This window comes from Stegodyphus dumicola, chromosome 8 (assembly GCF_044657685.1).
Source record: "Stegodyphus dumicola isolate Sdum_Otavi_A_Nest chromosome 8, ASM4465768v1".
In the NCBI taxonomy this organism is placed as follows: Eukaryota; Metazoa; Arthropoda; class Arachnida; order Araneae; family Eresidae; genus Stegodyphus; species Stegodyphus dumicola.
In genome coordinates this window covers 5,043,444-5,065,522 of record NC_140775.1, presented here as the reverse complement: position 1 = coordinate 5,065,522, position 22,079 = coordinate 5,043,444, and the positions used below count along the sequence as shown (strand labels likewise).

Sequence of the window (22,079 nt, the reverse complement as noted above, 5' to 3'; positions counted from 1 at the left end):
CGTTTCACATTTTACACGTTTAAGAATTTTATGCGCGTTCGCCATTTTACATACGTTACTTATTTTTGTTTTCATTTTTTGAAAAATTCTTTTCAACATATGCACTGACACATTGTTAGATAAAAGAGTTATTACCTAATATTTGCAATGTTATGCTTCCTAACAGAATTTAAAAAAGAAAAGGGAAAAAGAAATAAAATATTTGCACGGGGGGGAAGAAAGGAACTTTTACTTCTGCTATAAAAGCAAAGCTAAGAAAAGAATCGGCTATAAAAGTCCTGAAATGTCTTTTTAATGGGGCGATCGAATCTTTTTACATCCTTGTTTCGGTAGGGGGGATGAAAGGAGTACTGATTTGAAACAGACCTTCTACCGATAACCCCATACTACGTTTTATTGTGTGATGGGTGTGTTTAACGTTTCGCATACCATAAATGCCAAACAATAAGTAAAAATAAAAGTAACTCCAATAAAACGTTTTTGGCATGGAGAAAGAAGAAAATTAAAAAATATGAGTTCAGAGATAAATGAAATCTAGTGAGATTTTTCCCCCCTTCTTTACTGCTTCTTTACTTTCCTTTACTTTCTTTTTCGTATGATTTCGAAAACTGTCTCATTAAAAGCCTCAAAATGCATCCATCTCATAGTCTAGTTTTAACGGTCTTTTAAAACTGCCTTTCGTGTTTCAAGAAGTAATATCTTTCTCTCGTTACTGAAAGGCTTTAGAATTTTATTCTGCGTTTTAAACAACAAAAAAGCTAATGGTGCAGAAGATAAAAATTTTTCTCTGCAATTGTTATTTAGAATTAAAAAGGTAATTAACGAAACTGGGGGGGGGGAATTGCGACCATTTTTAAGGCCGTCATTTTCTCGAGGAGAGTTGGCAAAATTCGGCTGAAGGTTGAGAAGAGAAACACGGCAAATTTACACGAGCTAATATTTCGCGGTGGACGATTTAGATCAGGGGTTGTTTGTTACTGACCCCCCTCGTGGGCCGCTGGAATTTTAAAATGCATCATTGAAGATCGGGTGGTCGATACCCAAATGTGCAACGCCAAATGATCTAGGAAGGGCTGGAAAAACACTTTTTTTTTTCCCTTAGTTTTTTGTCGCTATACTTCCGAAAAGTTACTTTTTGCCTAGCTAAACAAAGTGAAAAGAAAAAATTTCAAATCAAATTATAGTATCTTTTGTCTCGCATCTTGCTCAAAGTTTTGAAAGACGGTGAAATTTTGATGCTTTTCGTGAACTTTTTGTAATTCCTCAATTCATTATGATCGAAACGCTGTTAAGTTCTAATGTGAATTTTGGGGTATGAGGGACACAAAAAAGTATAAAACCTGTAATTTAAAATTTTTTATTCTTTTCGAAAAAAAAAAAAAAAAAGCTCAAAAAGCATAATTTTATGCAAAAATAACAACTATTACTTAATTTTTGCTACCAACCTTTTCAAATGGTGACTATAATTGTCAAATATTATGTAACTTGCACGTGATAACGAAATCAGACCATTCTCACGTCTTTGACAAAAAGAGAAGAAAAATCTCGTATTAGCAGAAAAGATTTGCAGAATCAATCTATTAAGGAAGCATTACGTGGTCTGTGCTTTATGATTTTTTTTTCAATTTAATTTAAATTAAAATGCTCATCGTAACATTTATTATATCGAATTAGTGAAATTATCTATTCAAAACGATTTCTTCATTCTCTTTGTGGTATTCAGTTCCTTTTCTTTATTTCAAAATTTTCTTAAAATTTTTGGCTTGTATTATATAATGACTAAAAAGGGTGACTATAATTGTCAAATATTATGTTACTTGCATGTAATAACGGAATCAGACAATTCTTACGTCTTCGCCAAAAATAAAAGGAAAGTAAGAAGAGAAAAAACTCGTGTTAGCAGAAAAGATTTGCAGAATCAATCCATTAAGGAAGCACTACATGGTCTGTGCTTGGATGGAAGAAAAGACGACACTATGGTAATTAAAAAAATTGATGGCAGGCTTTCTCTTTCAGTATAAAGAGCCACTGGTTTTTAACGCTTACGATTACTAAGGAAAGTGCGAAGATGTTATACAACAAATAAAACAAGCCAAATATTTTACACATACAAATGTTTTATTTTATTTCATTTTCAGTCCAAAGGGGCAATTTGCCCAGAAGGGTTTTTAGTGTCGTTTTGCCATTTTGCGTTGTTTCACCATAAACGGCGTTTCACTTTTCAGATTGTTGCCACCAAATATTAGAGCCATGCATTATATTTAAAGAAATTAAATAATGAAGGGACTGCAATGAACGTAGGTATGTTTTTGGCACTGTGAAAAACACCGGTGCTCAGAGAAATCAAATTTTGAATCTCATAGTCCTCCACTCGAATATGGGCATCGGGAAGCCCGAATTTGGAATCTGGAATTTGTTTTATTATCTATTTCATAGTTTGTAAAACTTTAACGCATTTTTGATTAACAAAGTTAGATTTCAAAGCGAGCAATGCCAGCACTGTACGGGGGAAGAAAAAAAAAAACATTTTTATCTCCAGCGCGCGAGACTGTGTATCGGAAATTCTAAAGATATGCTGTTTTTAACTTATTTTGTGATAGTGCTGTTGAACTGATTTTTATGGTTTAAGTGTAAAGAACATGATATTTAATAAATAAAGGTAACACAGAAAACGTTAAAAAAAGGCCGCTTTGGGCGTAATATAAAATTTGAAAGCTTTCAGATTTTTTTTTTTCATGTTTAATTTTTTTTTTATTTATTACATTTATGCCGCCCAGACGGGAAAGTAATTAGTGACTCTGACTACCGTACCGAAAGGCGTGGGTTCGATTCCGGGAGAAGGGATGGAGATAATTTGCTCCTTCATCGGAGGCAACGTTGGCCCACTTATTAGGTGCCTCTATACTAAAAAGGCCACCGTTTAGGGCCTTAGTTGTGCTAACACCTATAAACGGCTAAACACCATCATTGGGGGGGATTATTGCATTTATTCATTCAAAATCACCTTGTGTAAAAAGGGTTGATGATATGAGCTATATATCGATGGTATGGTAGGTGTTCTCATACTTGAGAAACTTTCCAAACATGATTTCACCTTACTTCTTTTATTTGTGTTCTAGCTCATTGTAGCTTTATCCACTGCTGTTGTGTTCGAGCTTTAGAAAACTTGCAGTTACCGTCAGATATCTGTTAGATATCGGCTCGATATCCTTCAAATATTGTAATGCTAATTTTACTATGTATTCTTATAGGAATGTACGTTTTTTAAAAGAAATAATATTCTGATATTTATCAGTAGTTTATCAACCATCGCACATATCCTCGTTTTGCGAGTAAACTAAATATATCAGAATTTTATGGTTTGCATCATCGACTAAAACGAAAAAAAAAAAAAAAAAATTTTCAATGAAGCTTGTGTGAAAACTGTAACTTCATTTCTAAATTTCTGGCGAATTTTTGAATTTTTTCCAATTTAGTTTAAATTGAAATGCTCGTCGTAACATTGTTATTACATTGAATTACTGAAATTATCTATTCAAAACGATTTCTCTCATTCAGTTCCTTTTCTTTATTTCATAATTTTCTTAAACTTTTTTGCTTATATTTTATAATGACTAAAGATTTCATCATTCCAAATGTGTAATTGCGAATAAAAGCAGAAAGTAAATTGCAATTAAAAAACCTGATGTGTACACCACATGATTTCTTCGTACGGCATATTAAAATATACGCATTTTTTGCTACATTTCATTTAAACTTATTTCCTGGAATTTCATTAGAGATGTATTTCTCATTCAGTCAATTCAGTTCTCACTTCGAGACAAAGCAAAAATACATAAAAGCACAAAATATCTTTATTAAAAATTGAAAAATCTAGAAAAATATAAAACAGTTACAAATACAGTTAAAACAATTAGAAAAAGAAATTACAATTAAAATTAGAGTTTCTACGTAAAAGCAAGCAATACAGCCAGCTGGCAAGAAGGCAGATTTTTTTTTCAGTGCACGAAACTGGAAGTTTACTTTGAGTCCCACTCGGCAAAAAGACATTGAAGGTGCAGAAACTGACTTAATTGACTATTCTGCTAAGTTTCAAATGTAAACAAATATGGCTGCTATGGTAAAAAAAAATATATACTTTTGGTGCGGCCGATTGCAACCAAAAAGGGAGGTGCACAACTACATGTTATACCACAGTCCTGTAAAAAATTTCAACGTTCTGAGGCTACTCGTTTTTGAGTTATGCGAGATACATACATAATATACGTAGGTTTGTACAGACGTCCCGAAAAAAATCTCTTCTGAATTCATTTTAAATCCTTTTTGCAACCCGGCTTGGGAAAAAGAATCTCTTATTCTACCCTTACGTACAGATGTCACGCAAAAACATCGTTAAATTGAATTCAAGAGCAGTCAAAATGGATATTTTCTTTAAAATATGATACCCGAAAATGTTCGCGATTACAATACTTCTTTTACGAGGAAGTAAAAAGGGCTTTTATACGAAGTGCTTTTATATAAAATTGATGTGACAGTTAATGCACACAGAAGGAAAAAATAATTTATTGTGTAGTTTAATGGGAACAAAAGATTAAATAATTATATTTACCTAATTCATCTACAATTTTATATTGCGAATAATAAAAACATGAGGCGTCTAAATAACGAGATCTGTGAATTTGATTGCATTATCAAACGTATCAGCCAATATCTTTTTCAATTTCTTATTAATTTACTTGCATTGTCAAATGTGTAATGCGTTATCTTTTTCAGTTTCCTATAAAATTAATTGCAATTACGCATGTATTATCTATTATATATTTGCATTTCCTATTAATTGAATTGCATTGTCAAATTGCATCGAATTCAATTTAACAATGTATAAGCAGTTATCTTTATAAATTTACAATGGGAGCCCCACGTTTTTAATATTTCGCGATATGAAGTTGTACATGAATTCTGTAAATAGAATTATTTAATCTATTTGCTCACGTTCAACTATATGAATAATATCTTTCTTCTTTTAGCGCATTCGTTATTATATCCATTTCAAATAAAAATCTATTGTATAAAGATCTTTTTTTAACCGTATTTAATTTTTGTTATAAAGTTCGATGTACTTGAAGTGCCGGGCGCGTATCGAAAAAAAGCACGCTATTCAAAATCGCGTTAGCTGAAGAACCATTGAAGAAGAGACTTCTCTCCCGAGCAATTCTAAACGGACGGGATTTCGAAGAACTTTTTTAGCAACGAGCCCTCTGGGTGTACGAATGCCACTCGACAACACGTATCGAACATTCGAACATCCCCTAAACTTTGCCTATTATCGATTGATAACATGTTAAATTCGTCGCCAAACGGTCGCCAATAAAACTGCAACCTTGTATCTACATCGAATTGGGTATTGAACCTGATAACAGCGAGTTTTGTTTGAGCCGCAGGCCTCACCCTGAGTCTGAGAGAGGTCAAATGTTTTGTTTTCGCGTCAATGTTTTGAACCTTCGCATCTCCGTCGGTCAATGTAAATGGAGCATTTAATTCCTTGGCTTTCCCAATAAGCGTTTATTTGTCTTCGCATGGTTAACATATTGGTAATGAATGATTCATGTAAACAACACATTTTTATTCAGTTTTTAAAAATTATTATGGAAAATATGGTGATGATTTGTTTTTAATGATACTGTAAAAAACAGTTCTAATCGTTTATACAATGTCGAACACTGCATACTGTGTACTGCTATTTTGTGCAATTAGATTCAGCTTTTCTACTGCATAAACCGCATCGCCGTTATGTCCCAGATATTGACATATCGGCTGCTTCTTGTTGGCGAATAAATGGAACAAAAGGTCTATATTTTCTGGCACGTATATTTGATGTCTCCACATTTTTGCGAACGTTTTCGTTTTTTGTCCAAAGGGGCTTTGTTCCCGAAGAACTATTGTTTTCGTTTTGCGATTTTGCGTCGAATCACTATAAATGTCCGTTTCACTTTTCAAACTGTTGCTACCCAATGTTAGAGTCCTGCATTATATTTGAAGAAATTAAATAATCAAAAATCTGCATAAATGTATGTCTATTTCTCGCATTGTGATAAAACAACGGCGCATAGAGCCATTGAATTTTGAATGACGTAATCCTACTGCGAGTATGGGCATGTGGAAGCACAAATTTGAAATTTGGAATTTGTTTTATGATCGATTTCATATTTTGTAAAACTTAACGAATTTTTAAGTAGCAAACTCAACGATTTGAAAGCGAGCCGTGGCAACACTCTACGGGGGGGGGATATCTCCAGCGCACTGAACTGAATATCTGGAAATTCTAAAGATATGCTCGTTTTAAAATTGTTTTGCGATATTGCTGTTAAATTGAATTTTATGGTTTAAGTGCAAAGAACATTTAATAAATAAAGGTAACACACAAAAGGTTAAAAAAATGTCGCTTTGGGCGTAATGTGAAACCTGAAAGATTTCAGATCTTTTTTGCCGGCCGGCATCGGCCACATGTGGTGGTCTCTTTATTATGGAGGCACCTAATAGGTAGGCCACCTTTGCCTCCTATGACAGACAATTCTTATATCCATTTTTTCACCGAGATTCGAACCCGGGTCCTTCGGTATCGCAGACAGGCTCTCCTAACCGCTATACCGTCTGGACGGTGCGCACGCTTTCGTAGTGCTGTAAATCCTCTCCTGACAGAAATTCGAAATTGTGAGGATCAACCTTTCACTCTTCATAGAGAACAAGATATATGAATTTGTAATTATCCCGTCAACAAAATGCCGAAATGTGCGAAGCCACTGACGTTGAAAAAAATAAATTACCAGCCATTGCACGAGTGATATTGAAATTTTTTCCACAAAGATACACAAAAGGCAAGGTTTTGGCCTTCTACAAATGGTGTCACGTCAAGAAAATGCCGATATTGATGAAACTCTGCATTTTATCCCGGAGTTTCTGCTACGCGCCAAAAGATGGCGTCCTATGCTACCCATTTATGTAGGTGATTATTAGTATTATTTACGTGTTCCGCCCTAAGGTACTACACAGAAGGGAGAGATACCTTCGTAAAGAACTTTCTAAGGGATTAACACGTTACACGGGAAAACAAGGAAAATGCCCATGCAGCCAGCCGTTGCGCGGGATTCGAACTTTGGAAAGAACTACCAGTATTTAGAGACTTTACCGCTCGGCCGCTGGTGGGCCTTATATACCGTGATTGCATAAGAAAACCACCGGGTTACATTCTATAGAATTTTGAATAGGCCGTTTCAGTGTTCCACCACCGGAAGCGAAAGGGTTCAAAAGGTACATGCTGCTTAGGATAATCAGAAGGTAGAGCCAGTAATTATTATATTGATTGAAAAAGGTTGGGCATAATTTGTAGAAGCTTTTGTTAAGCTTCTACAGTCTTATAAGTCGGCTAAGTTTTATCGAATTCTTATTCTCCTAAGTCTTATCGAAGGAGCAATCTTCAATGTTTTGACTGAAAAATTAAACAAAAACTTGTGGAGCCATTTAGGCAGGAGACGTGAAAAACGTGCAGTGCCCTCACCGGGACTCGAACCATGGACTTCTCGAATATGCGTCGAACATGCTTACAATTACAACGCGGAGGCATGAGGAAAGGAGAGAGAAAATACATTATAAACTTGCTTTTGGATGAGCTAAAAAAAAATCGAAATCTTTTTATGGTGACTCATATTTCCTTGTACATAGGAAAAATATCCGATGTGAACACGGCATGACTTCCTTGTACGCCCTGTAGAATTATACACTTTTTTTTTTTTTTTTTTGCTGGACTTCATTTAAACGTATTTCCTAGAATTTCAGTAGAGATGTATTTCTCATTCAGTTCATTCTGTTCTCACTCCGCGGCAGGGCAAAAATACTGAAAACTCAATCTTTGTTAAAAAATTGTAAAATACAGAAAAACATAAAACATCAAATGCAGTTGAATTTCCATCCCCCCCCCAATTAAAATCGTAGTTTCTAGGCAAAAATAAGCCATTCCGCCGGTGGGCAGGCAGACAAAATTTTCGGTGCACAGAATTGAAAGTTAACTTTTGTTTCCAATGGAGAAAACGGCACTGAAGCTGGTACTCCAACTGGACTTAACTCACTAAGAGCTTCTAATGTAAAGCTCGGTCAGCGTTTCGACTCACGAACTGGATATACGGGCGTTTTCGTGGTTTTTTCGGATGCATAACGTGATTACAAGCCAGTTTTCTTTGAAACGTCCTCCGCGGGAATCCCTCCGTTTCCGTGTAGTGCCTAATGACGAAGCAGGTAATATATAAATAAATAAATAATATTGTGTATGTACATACAGGTGTCACGCAAAAAAAATCGTTCGAATGGATTCGGGAACGTTTAAGATGGATATTTCCGTTTAAACATGATACCCGAAATTTTTCGCGAATACAATACGTTCTTTACTTTATACAAGAAAGTAAAAAAGGCATAACTAAAAGATTTGATATATTTGACATTAATAACACCCTTATCAAAATTTTTTCTAATTTTTTGGCTTGTTATGCTACGTTACCACATCATATCGTTTGAGCAGCCGGGCTAGCAAGTGTTGTCTTTGAACGATATGTAATCCAAAGACGTATCGAATTCTAGACGCACGAGACCATGTGTTTCCATTCACAATCTTCGCATACCACAAATGTTTCCATTCACAACCTTCGCACGCCAGAGTATTTACATTCACATTCTTCCCATACCAGAGAGTTTCCATTTACAATATCCGCATGTAAGAGAGTTTCCATTCACAATCTCCGCATGGCTGAGAGTTTCCATTTACAATCTTCGCATGAAAGAGTGTTTTCATTCACAATCTTCGCATACCAGAATGTTTCCATTCACAACCTTCGCACGCCAGACTGTTTCCATCCACAATCTTCGCATGCCAGAGAATTTCCATTTACAATCTTCGTATGGCAGAGAGTTTCCATTTTACAATCTTCGCATGAAAGAGTGTTTTCATTCACAATCTTCGCATACCAGAATGTTTCCATTCACAACCTTCGCACGCCAGACTGTTTCCATTCACAATCTTCGCATGCCAGAGAATTTCCATTTACAATCTTCGCATAGCAGAGAGTTTCCATTTACAATCTTCGCATCGCAGAGAATTTCCATTTTACAATCTTCGCATGAAAAAGTGTTTTCATTCACAATCTTCGCATACCATAATGTTTTCATTCACAACCTTTGCACGCCAGACTGTTTCCATTCACAATCTTCGCATGCCAGAGAATTTCCATTTACAATCTTCGCATAGCAGAGAGTTTCCATTTTACAATCTTCGCATGAAAGAGTGTTTTCATTCACAATCTTCACATACCAGAATGTTTCCATTCACAACCTTCGCACGCCAGACTGTTTCCATTCACAATCTTCGCATGCCCGAGAATTTCCATTCACAATCTTCGCATAGCAGAGAGTTTCCATTTACAATCTTCGCATGGCAGAGAGTTTCCATTTTACAATCTTCGCATGAAAGAGTGTTTTCATTCACAATCTTCGCATACCAGAATGTTTCCATTCACAATCTTCGCATGTAAGAGAATTTCCATTTACAATCTTCGCATGGCAGAGAGTTTCCATTTTACGATCTTCGCATGAAAGAGTATTTTCATTCACAATCTTCGCATACCAGAATGTTTCCATTCACAACCTTCGCACGCCAGACTGTTTCCATTCACAATCTTCGCATGCCAGAGAATTTCCATTTACAATCTTCGCATGTCAGAGAGTTTCCATTCACAATCTTCGCATGGCAGAGAGTTTCCACTTACAATCTTCGCATGGCAGAGAGTTTCCATTTTACAATCTTCGCATGCCAGAGAATTTTCATTTACAATCTTCGCATAGCAGAGAGTTTCCATTTTACAATCTTCGCATGAAAGAGTGTTTTCATTCACAATCTTCGCATACCAGAATGTTTCCATTCACAACGTTCGCACGCCAGACTGTTTCCATTCACAATCTTCGCATGCCAGAGAATTTCCATTTACAATCTTCGCATGGCAGAGAGTTTCCACTTACAATCTTCGCATGGCAGAGAGTTTCCATTTTACAATCTTCGCATGAAAGAGAGTTTTCATTCCCAATCTTCGCATACCAGAATGTTTCCATTCACAACGTTCGCATGCCAGATTGTTTCCATTCACAATCTTCGCATGCCAGAGAATTTCCATTTACAATCTTCGCATGGCAGAGTTTCCATTTTACAATCTTCGCATGGCAGAGAGTTTCCATTTTACAATCTTCGCATGAAAGAGAGTTTTCATTCACAATCTTCGCATACCAGAATGTTTCCATTCACAACCTTCGCACGCCAGACTGTTTCCATTCACAATCTTCGCATGCCAGAGAATTTCCATTTACAATCTTCGCATGGCAGAGAGTTTCTATTTTACAATCTTCGCATGAAAGAGTGTTTTCATTCACAATCTTCGCATACCAGAATGTTTCCATTCACAATCTTCGCACGCCAGACTGTTTCCATTCACAATCTTCGCATACCAGAATGTTTCCATTCACAATCTTCGCACGCCAGACTGTTTCCATTCACAATCTTCGCATGCCAGAGAATTTCCATTTACAATCTTCGCATGGCAGAGAGTTTCCATTTACAATCTTCGCATGGCAGAGAATTTCCATTTTACAATCTTAGCATGAAAAAGTGTTTTCATTCACAATCTTCGCATACCAGAATATTTCCATTCACAACCTTCGCACGTCAGACTGTTTCCATTCACAATCTTCGCATGCCAGAGAATTTCCATTTACAATCTTCGCATGTCAGAGAGTTTCCATTTTACAATCTTCGCATGAAAGAATGTTTTCATTCACAATCTTCGCATACCAGAATGTTTCCATTCACAACCTTCGCACGTCAGACTGTTTCCATTCACAATCTTCGCATGCCAGAGAATTTCCATTTACAATCTTCGCATGGCAGAGAGTTTCCATTTTACAATCTTCGCATGAAAAAGTGTTTTCATTCACAATCTTCGCATACCAGAATGTTTCCATTCACAACCTTCGCACGCCAGACTGTTTCCATTCACAATCTTCGCATGCCACAGAATTTCCATTTACAATCTTCGCATGTCAGAGAGTTTCCATTTTACAATCTTCGCATGAAAGAATGTTTTCATTCACAATCTTCGCATACCAGAATGTTTCCATTCACAACCTTCGCACGCCAGACTGTTTCCATTCACAATCTTCGCATGCCAGAGAATTTCCATTTACAATCTTCGCATGCCAGAGAGTTTCCATTCACTATCTTCGCATGGCAGAGAATTTCCATTCACAATCTTCGCATGACAATAGTGTTTTCATTCAGTACTTTCATATGGCAGAGTGTTTTCATTTAGAATGTAGAGTATTTCCTCGGGGTTTAAGATTTTGAATTTTTCTGTCAAATTATAATAGCTGAACGAAGTGAAATGATTTAAAAGCGATAAAAGCACTTGTTAATAATAAGTCTTTACTGTCGAGTTACATTATAAGAAATGTTTTACTTCGACACATACATAATATGTTGTTATGGTGTTATGGTTACATAATATGTTGTTATGGTGTAATTGAAGCACTTTCGGGTAACAGTCAGGAGGTCTGGAGTTCGATGCGAGAGCTGCGCTGATTTTTTATATTTCGTGCTCCGATAAGTACTTAATTGACCCCATAAGTGACTTCTTAACTAAAACATGTGGTGCATAATAAATCATCACCTACGGGAATGAGCGATTGAGTCACTTCCTCTCCAGTAGCTCTTTGAGTGCGGAAGAATGTAAGGCATTTTCTCCTTCCTGAGGTCGAATCTGGCGATGTCATTGCTGATTTATCATCTTTCTTGCTCTGAAATAAAGCATAATGATTGTATATAATTTCCTTTAATATGATTTAAAGTGCATTTAATTTTATAATACGCAGTATGCCACCAAAATTTTAGCACTGCATTTGTATAGTTGAAAATAGAAGGAAAAGAATTCTTATTCTCATTACATATAGTATACTTCCAAGGATATATTTAATGCTTATCAATGTAATATGTTGTTCTCAATAATATACCTATTTTAAATATTAAATTTAAGAAATTTTGATAATCTCATAATTTACCAATTTTATAATTTTTCTCATAATTTACCGATTTACCAATTTTAGTTTTAATCTAATATGTTGTTTCCCATTGCTATAAATCCCGCGAACGGGCTGGCTGCATGGGGGTTTTCGTGGTTTTTCCCATGTGTAACGTGTATACGAGCCAGTTTCCCTTAGAAAGTCCTCCACGAAAGCATCCCTCCCCTTAGGCAGATAGCCCTAGTGTGCTTTGCCGTAATTAAATAAACCAAACCAAACCAAACCCATTGCTATAAAAGTCTTAAATACTAAAATTGAAAAATTGGGGATTATATTTTAATATAATTTTTCATTAAAAACGGCTCTGGACTTCAAGTAAAATGTCACTTCCGCTTGTGAATTTAAGACTGTTATTGATTTCCTGTAGATTACCACTTCCGGTTACCAAATTTTACCCAAAATCTAATCAACTATTTGTATCAATGTAGGAAGCTTGTGCTATAGCGAATGCCTGTTTTACTTCCTTGTAAAAAGCAAAGGAAATATTGTAATTGCGAAAAATTTCGGATATGATATTTCAAAGAAAATATCCATTTTGACCGCTCTCGAATCCATTTGAACGATCCATTTCAGTTTTTTTTTTTTTTTTTTTTAATTTTTTTTAAAAATTATTTTAAAGGTTTTTCTCTATTTTACTGTTTTTTATAAAGATATTTTGACTTACTGCGAAGTGAGAACTGTATTGGTTGTATGGTTGTAGGAGAACTATATCTCTAATCAAATCCGAAGAAATTCAAATGAGTTTCAGCAGAAAGTGTTTTGATAGGCTGTATAAAGTAGTCATGGGGTGTCCACATCAGATTTTTTTCCTTTGGCGCAGCTGCCAAGTTCATTCGCATTTCTTAGATCCAAAGTCTCGTTGGTGTAAACAGGCCTTTATGAGCTTCAAGTAAAATGCCACTTCCGTTGTCCAATTTTACCCACAAGGTAATGAACTCTTTACGTGAATGCAAAAAGCTGAAATACGGAAAAGAGGAATTTTGGAAGTTTCATATAAAAGTTATCGCGGATGAAAAAATTCGTAGAGACATCGTTCTAAAAATAGTCAAAACGTAACGAAACCAAATTAGTGCTTATTCACTGAAATCTCACTATCGAATTTTTGGACCGAAAACTTGACCTCCCTTACCAGTGTATATGGGTTGGTGAGAGGAAAAGAAAGGGAAACGAAACTTATTTTTTCCAAAAAAAGGAAGTTGTTTACTAAAAAATCAGTAAAAGTGGATCATGTTGATGCAATAACCAGATCAAATGTGTGGATTGGAAAGAAATAGCTAGAAGGATAGAGTGATGAATTATTTTGAGTGGGACGACATACTGGGTCACATCAATTTGGTAAAATCGAATCAGTGAGACTAGAAGAAGCATTCATGTTGCGTAACTTAGTGGTTTCAAACTCAGATTGTCGCAGGATTAATCTGAAATCAGATGACTAAACAGAATATTTTTTAAACAAAACAACAAATTTTTACTAACAAAATAAAAAACATTTAAAATTAAATTTTAATTTTTGCTTGCTAAAGTTTATCAAAACATACACAAACAACAATAATCATCATAATAATAATAATATCGCAAAGGGAAAAGGGTACCCCGTCAAAATAGCCCACGTCTAAACAGCCCCATACTAAATGACCCCGATAAGATAACCTCAACAGAATAGCCCCGAAATAATAGCTGAGCCTAGTTATGTAATTATATAAAATTAATTATATTAAAATATATGAGTAAATATTAGTAAAAAATGAGCTTGAAAAAAAGAAAAATATATTATTTCACCAAGAATAATAATTAAAAACCTTAAACACACTGGTAATTCGGTCTGAAGTTCGAATACCGCAAACGGTTTGGCTGCATAGGCGTTTTTTCCCATATGTAACGTGTATACGAGCCAGTTTCCTTAGAACGCCCTCCATGAAGGCATCCTTCCTCTTACACAGATAGCCCTCCAGTACTTTGTTACAATCAAATAAACACTTAAACCTTTATTCAGTTTGTAGTTGGAATTTTTATTAACATTTGATGCATTTTTGTTTTCCCTTGTATTTATTATTTGAAACGAATTTTGTGCAGATTCTTATAAACCTATCCGGATATGACAGGAGTTCTCACTCTTAAGAAACTTTTTCCGCATGTAATGTTACTTTACTTCTATTATTTACATTCTCGTTCATTGTAGCCTTATCCACTGCTGATGAGTTTGATTTTTCAAAGTTCCTGTCTTTTGTTCGCTCCATTTTCTTCCTTCCTCCGGTGGCTTTCTTGAGAACTACGGTTAAAGCTTACTCACGTGAGGTGCCCCTGGGGCTTTACATAGTAACTGAAGAGGACATGTCGCGGTAACTCTGTTATCGTCAAATATCGCCTCAATGTTTGTGAGATATTATGGGTTTTATATTACTATGCATTCTTATTCAAAATGTAGGTTTTTTTTTTTTTTTTTTTTTTTTTTTTTTTAAGAAATAATATTTTAACTGTTACCATTAGTTTATCCATGACTACTTTTCAATTGCTCTGTTCATACAGGAACCGCCTTCTTCTGAAATTATATGACTCCCATAATTTTCCTCTCTCGATTTTCGGGCGGTTAAATTTGTTAACAGAAAGAGGGAAAATACCCTAGAAAATTCTGTATTTTATTTAAAAGAAAACATTAATTTTTCTGTAAAAGGAAGAATTATATTTATTTCATAATTTTACCAAAATCTGCATTTTTCATATTTTCATCGTATTTATTGGTGTCATTATTTCAAAGATATATGTTATTTCTATTTATTTATTTATTTATTTATTTTTTATTTCAGATGCATCGTCATCGAACGAAGCAGTTCATCTGCAGCAGAGATTGCGCAGTCTCAGTTCGGAATTGGTGACGCTCAGGAATCGTCTGCATGTGACGGGGGGCGGCGCTCCGCCGAGCGCCCCCCTCAATGGACATTCCCTTGCAGCCTATCAACAAGGTAAGTATACCTGATTTAATTGTTAAAAATATAGATTCAGATAAATGAAAAGGGGCAAAATGACACTGGAACTAAAAGAGACCATAAAAAAAAATAGACTTCATTTTCTATTCTAGTTTTCTTACAGGATTAGTAAACTATTGTAGTAAGGTCACATAAAAGAGAAAAAAAAAGTTCAAAATATCGAATTTTTAATTTCGATCCTGAATCATAGCTGTCTCAGACGATTCCAAATATATAATATTTGTATTGTTTATATAAAAAAGAGAAAGTAACAATTACATTTAAAATTTAGATTAAAAAAATTCGGAAAAGTTTCAGATTTTAACATCACACCAAAAAATTTTTTTAATTTTAATTTTTATTTATTTATTTATTTTGTTCTCACTGAGCACGAAGTAACACAAAACCCAGCTGCGGTAAGACAGCTTCCCCGCGAAGCGAGTTTAGGGTTGCCAGAAAGTGGCAGGGAAAAGGTAGGTTGCCAGATTTGGCGCGAAATCGTCCATTTGGCGACATGCCAAAGACGGAGCGAGAAAGTTCTAGAACGCATTCTTTAGGGTTTTCCAGAGAATATTCTCAAAGGTAGGTTAAAGCTATATATACCCTGCATGTACGCGGAGTAGCTGTATGTTGAATTTAGTAGTGTAGCAGTAGTGAACGTTATAATCTTATAGCGTGAAGGCTATGTTGCTGATTGTTTCAGCATGTTTTTTGACAATTGTAACGTATCTTTGTAACTGTCATGTGTAATATTGCTTGCTGGCGAATAAATTGTGTTTTGATTCTTCGTCACGTGTTACCATAAATTACTCCATATCCACGAACCCGCAGAACGCAACACATCGCTCTCTTCACAGTTACGCCACATAAAATATTCACCTCTAAAATCACTGCGAATTTTTAAAACGAGCATTTTTTTAGAATTCCCGATAGAGTATTTAGTGATACTATACATTTTTCTATTTCTTCAGTCTTTTTTTTTTTTTTTCCCAGTTCAGTATATCAAATGTTCGTTTTTCTTAAGAAGATGACTTTATAAGGTTATTCTTTAAATTAACCAGGTTTTTATTAACAAGATTGGATCTTTACTATGACTTCTCCTTTCCCTTTCCTTATCAGAATGTCAACGAGTTAGGTACCATTTAAACTGAGTTGTTTGGATTGTAAGATTTCTGGCCTGAGCGTGCACGCTGCGTTTTGTTCCTGCCAGCTATGATATGTTGCAATTATTCTGCTTTGCTTTCTATCGCTGCCGATATTTGAATTTGATATGCTGGACAGAATTACTGAGCCAACATATATTAATATTTAATTGTGTAGTCCTTGGTTAGTATACTACGCTTGAAGCTGAAATTGGCCGTTTGTATTGAGATGAATCATGACGTGCTGTGGCTGAATTTATTAGCACAAGTACGTGCTCTTGTGGTTTCGCTTCACGTCTTTTAGGGCTTCTGTACTAATTGACTGTGGCTGTTCAAGGAAAACCTCATAATTTAACAACGTTTCTTTTTCATTTTATCGTTATTATTAAACATCACTTTCTTCGCAATTAAGTTCAACAGCAAAATCACGAAATATTTAAAAACAGTATATCTTTAGAATTCTCGATAGAGTGGTAAGTGTATTTTTTTGTATTCGCTATATTATTTCATTTAGAAAAATATATTGTAATGGCATGCTTTTGTTTGAAAAGTGAGTGAGGAGGTCTACCATCTCGCTTTCCTACCAACCTTTTAAGAAGATCTCGGGTCGTCGCGTATTTAGAGTGCGCCCTTGTCGCACATGTATCGTACGCTTAACTATGGAAAGGCAATGCGTTTATTACGCTACGGAAACAAATTTCCCTGGTTAAGCGTAACCCATTTCTTTTCCATAGTTAACCTTACGCTTAACTATGAAAGAAATATGAGAAATGTCTGACAAAAATAAAAGCGTGTGAAACTGGTAACAATGAAAGAAGAGCAAATATATAGTGCCATAGATTTAAATCATAGTTTAACTGGTCACGGACGTTTTCTGCGTACTTTAAAAGATTTAATCTTCAAATTTCCGACCTCTGTGGCAGGTGTAATGAAACTGGAGATGCTAAACACTTTGTGCAGAATTACCCACTTTTAAAAGTTATAATGAAAGATTTTGTCATAAACAGAACTTTTAACGTGGAATGGATTTTTATCAAATTTTGACAAGGCCAGAAGTCTATCAAAAAATGTTGTCAATTATATCAATAATAATCGATACTCTACTTTAGCGTGTGTGTGCTTGCGAAATCTCGAACCGCTCTCCAAAGCAGAAACCTTTACGGCGATGCAGGTTTGCAAAGGTGCCCGTACCTTTATGTAAGACGGGAACTGTTCTTCGAGACGAAAAGTTTTAAAAGGGACAATCGGAAGTTGTTTTCCCAGATAAAAACCTCTACGGTGGCGGCTTTAATAAAGGTGCCAGAACGTTTGTAAAATCGGGAACTGTTCTTTAAGAGAGAGAGTTTTAAAAGGCGCCCTTCCCTTTGCTGGAGTACTTCTGTAAAGTAAGGTTTTTAATGTTCCTTCCTGATCACTGAAAGCAAGCGGAAACCCTGCTTACATAAGAGAGGGTGAGAGCCATAAAGGTGCCAATAACATTGTAGAGACATTAGGTAATTTGGAAGCAGGAACGATGAAAAATTAACAATCGCCTTCGCCGGGAATCGAACCACGGACCTCTAGAATACCGACCCAGTGTGCAGAACCACTACACCACGAAGGCACGCTAGGAACATGGGAGAAATACCAGAAATGCCTTATAACATATGTTCAAAACTGCTCTTATAAATTGTGTAGGCACTTTTATATTATGGCACGGCACCTTACTTTTGCCAGTTTGGTTTTGGAGAATAGCGGCCGACTCAAATAAAGGGGCTGGCATTTTCGTCTCGGGTCACCGTTATGAAGATGTCCCTTTATATCGTATGCACGCCACTGCTTATTTAAAACATTCGTGATTCAGCACATAGATCTCGTAAGTAAAGTGTTAAATTTAATATTTGACAAATAATTATGGAGAATAAAATTAACACCAAATAAAATAAAACACGAATTACTCGAGTGATCCTCAAAGGACATCTCTCTTTTTGAATCGTGATGCTAGAGTACTATTTCATTTTCCGATCGTTTTATGTTACATTATCTCCCAGAGTTATCTAGAATACGATACAAAGTATCTCTATTCATCTCCGAAACGATCATACATATCGATATGCTGCCACATAACGATAGTCGTCTGCCAAACACGCGCGCCGCAGTAAAAAAGCGCGCGAAATCTTCCCCTCTTCTACACGCATCCTTTTCTCTTCTTCTGTTCTTCCATTTGCTACTCTAACGGTGTTGTAGAGATAGCCATCTGGTAAACCGTTTTAATCAGGGCTCTTGTACAGTGGGAACAATGAGCAATAGAACACAGACGACCTCACTGATAAACGTTAATAAAGAATATTTTCGGGAGGGGGCAGTAAAAAAAAACTTGTCCCTTAATCATCCGGATCAACCATCCGTAACCACAACTTACTCGGCAAGGCCGTACACACGCATTTCGTTCTTGTTTGTTTGGTTGTTGGCAAGAAACAATAAGATCCCCTTCTAAACTGCTTTAGTAATTAGTAGTGGCAGCGTTTAGTAAGGAGGTGAAAATAGGGGTCTCGAGATTTCACCGGAAGAACTGAAAGAGTGGCTGTAATTTCTCGCTTTGTATAAAGTTATTAAAGTTCTGCAACGCTCATTTAGCTACCTTCTAGGGTGTTAAGTTGTTTAGAATGTATACATTTGCTTTTAAGCACCATTTTTTTTTTTTTTTTTTTTTTTACTCGAATTCGTGTCACTAGTTAAAAGGGAACACATAAATTAAGATTTTGCAATTCAAACGACAGGATAAATGCAGAACATTTCGAAAATAATATTTAAACTTTTTGAGCAATAATAACACTGGAGGAACAGCAATTTCGATGTCTTAGACCTTTCACTTGATTTTGATCAGTTTCTGGTCCCCGAATCCAAAAATAACCTCAATTTTTGGCTATTACGTCAACTTCTTAAGCTGTGGGATTTTTTCTTTTTGTCTTAAAAGTCATTCAAGTATGCGTATGTACGAAAGTAAATGGAAAACATACAAAATATACTCCTCACAAAGGATAGTTTCATACATACAAAGGCTATATATAGTTACTTGCAAGTTAATTTTTGTTCATACAAATAGTAAAGTTGTTTTACCAAATGATAAACATACATATTAATAGTAAAAATTTTCGCCTGTGCTTTTTCTTGAGTGTTTAAACCGTGGACATTCCCGCTTGATGCTCCGATAATAGTCAGCCATCGTAAATATCTACCTCGGTACCCATCTACCTTGGTACCGTGTCTCCATAGCTTTCAGATCTTGGTGGAATCGCTCATCCTGCTCGTCGTAGACAGCACCAAGATTTTTCGGAAAGTTATCAAGATGGCTACGAAAAAAACGCAGTTTGATGCTCATGTAGCAACCAAGCATTTTGAAGCTCTCCAAAAGATGCTGGATAATTTCGCTGTAATTCTATGCTCGAGTACTTCCGAGAAAAATCTTTGAAAATGTTTTTGAATGCCGACGGAGCATTTTTTTGAATTTCTGTCATTCTTCCAATGAAATGTTCTTTTTTTAAGGAGCTGCCGAATCTAGGGATCATCAAACACATAGGCCTTTGTCTTTTCAAATGAGAACGTAGGAAATGACAAAATAAGATACTTGAAACAAACAATCTCCTTGAACGGGCGAAGTTTTAACAAATTGCTTCATGAGACCCAGATTTATGTGCAGAAGTGGAAATGTAATGATCTTTCTGTTGACAAGTGGCTGTTGTAGAATGCTTGCATCACCAGGTTTCGTGTGAGATCTTGGCGGCCAATTCGACTGTACCCCATGCTCCTCACGAGTTCTTCTTTCCCACAAACACAAAAAGCAGGGATACTCGGTGCATCCGCGTTGCTCGCCAAAAAGAAAGCGAACGATTTTAAGGTCAACACAGATGATATGTTGGTGTATGTGATATTGCAATAAATTAGTGATTCTCTTTATGTCTTCACACAAAATGATTGAGTGGCTATTGGGCTACTGGGACTGCACGAAACAGATTTTCGTTGTGGAGTACAAAAGTCAAGCTCCGCTCCCAAGTTATCAATGAACAGTGCCAGAGTTCGTTATAGACTGAAATTCCCAACTCTCACATTAAACTATGTACATTATACAATACAGAAATCCATTATCACTTTGAAAGTATTGCAGAAGCGCACTTTCTTTTGACCGAAAGTCGGATACTTTAACTCCTTTTTCAAGCAAGTTTTTCTTAGGCAATCTTAATGCTAACAGCTCTGAAACTTTTTTAGATAGTCTGAAATCTTGTGCCAAATCATTCAGCTCATGCTGGCCAAATATCTTACAAACGCTACAAGGTGAGCTTAAAAGCAGAGAGTAAAGACAGATCGGAATTTTGATCATTGACTAAACCTAAAAGTTTTTATGACTGTGAAACACATGTAAAAAATCTTAATCAGTAGAGGAAGACGTTTTTTGAATGACTTTGGGTGCAGAAATACGACACTGTCATTTTTTTTTTTTTTTTTTTTTTTTTTACCAACAGTATTAGGAAACAGAGGATTTATGTGTTTTATATTTCGTAACATATACCTCATGTATTAGGCTTCGTGCGAAGTTTTAAGGCTCTTTTAGTTTGACCTATGTATATTAAACCATAATGGGAGGTAATGTATATATCCCTGGAGTTCGTATCCAGAATGGGGTCTTTAAGCAAGGAACTTCGAATTTTATTGATACATTTTAAAAATACATGAAAGTTAAATGTCTATAAAAAATGTGCAAGTTTATAGCTAATCGATGGAAAGAAGGAATGATTACAGAATTTTGCAATTTCCTAAAACGAGAGAGGGCTTTGAGATGAGAGATGTTGACAGGAGACTTTTTTAACCGTTTGATCAATAATATTAGGTGAAAAGCCTCTGTTCGTAACCAGTCCGTATTCTTCAGATGGTCATTAACGAGCTTAGATCGCATTTCATCTACGCACCGTAGTAGGCGCAAAACGAATACAACTCGCATTACAAATTTACGACTAAGAGATATCGCGCGTATTTGCAAAGAAAGAATTGCTGAATCTTGCGACCACACAAGGCTTAACAGCATTATGAGCTCGTGCGCAAACCAGTGTGCCGGGCCGCTATGACAAACACTCAGAAATAAAATGCAAATGGTTAACATAAGGCTTCTATGCTCGTGGAGCCTGCGGACACTTAAGATGGAATGACAGGATTTAAGTATTATAGAAGGCAAAGATGAAGGTTTTACTTCCATCATGTTTGGCTTCTCAGTCGCAACATCTCAATCCGTGTGATTATTGGTTGAGGGGTTACCTGAAATCGCAAGTCTACCGCGATTGTACAACCTTACGAGGGATGCTAAAAGACAACATCAGACAACAATTTCTCACCATACCTACGGATATGCTGTACAGTTCTGCTCACAATACTGCTGCTCGACTACAAGAATTGTTGATGTATGACGGCCAACGTGTTGAAAATTTGAAAAGAATGCAGTCTTTGCTAAAAATTTATTGTTATGCCAGTTATTGCTTTTGTTATCATATGAAGCGCCATCTATTGGCCGTTTTAAGCCCTTATTTTTGCTTTCAATAAAACCCTATTGCATTTCAAGCATGTGTGTCAGCTTTTAACTTATAAGGCTTTTGCCTTCGTGGTGTAGTGGTCAGCACGCTCGACACGCATTCGAGAGGTCCGTCGTTCGAGTCTCGTGCTCATTTTTCATGTCTCCTGCTTCGAAGTAATCTAATGTCTCTACAGTGGTTCTGAAACTAAAAAAGGTGGTGGATGGTGAATCTCCACCTCCGGGATTTGGCGATTCGGTCCCCTGGTCCCC

At 35.9% G+C, this 22,079-nt stretch overlaps 1 protein-coding gene across 1 annotated transcript in view; it reads left to right on the top strand.

The window, feature by feature from the left end:
* Positions 1–22,079, top strand: part of dachs (unconventional myosin-IXb-like dachs) — a 215,216-nt gene that overhangs the window by 114,724 nt on the left and 78,413 nt on the right. Inside the window, exon 2 of the mRNA XM_085821527.1 lies at positions 14,970–15,125. Within this exon, the coding sequence (XP_085677653.1) occupies positions 14,970–15,125 (156 nt within the window). The remainder of the gene's footprint in view (positions 1–14,969; positions 15,126–22,079) is intronic.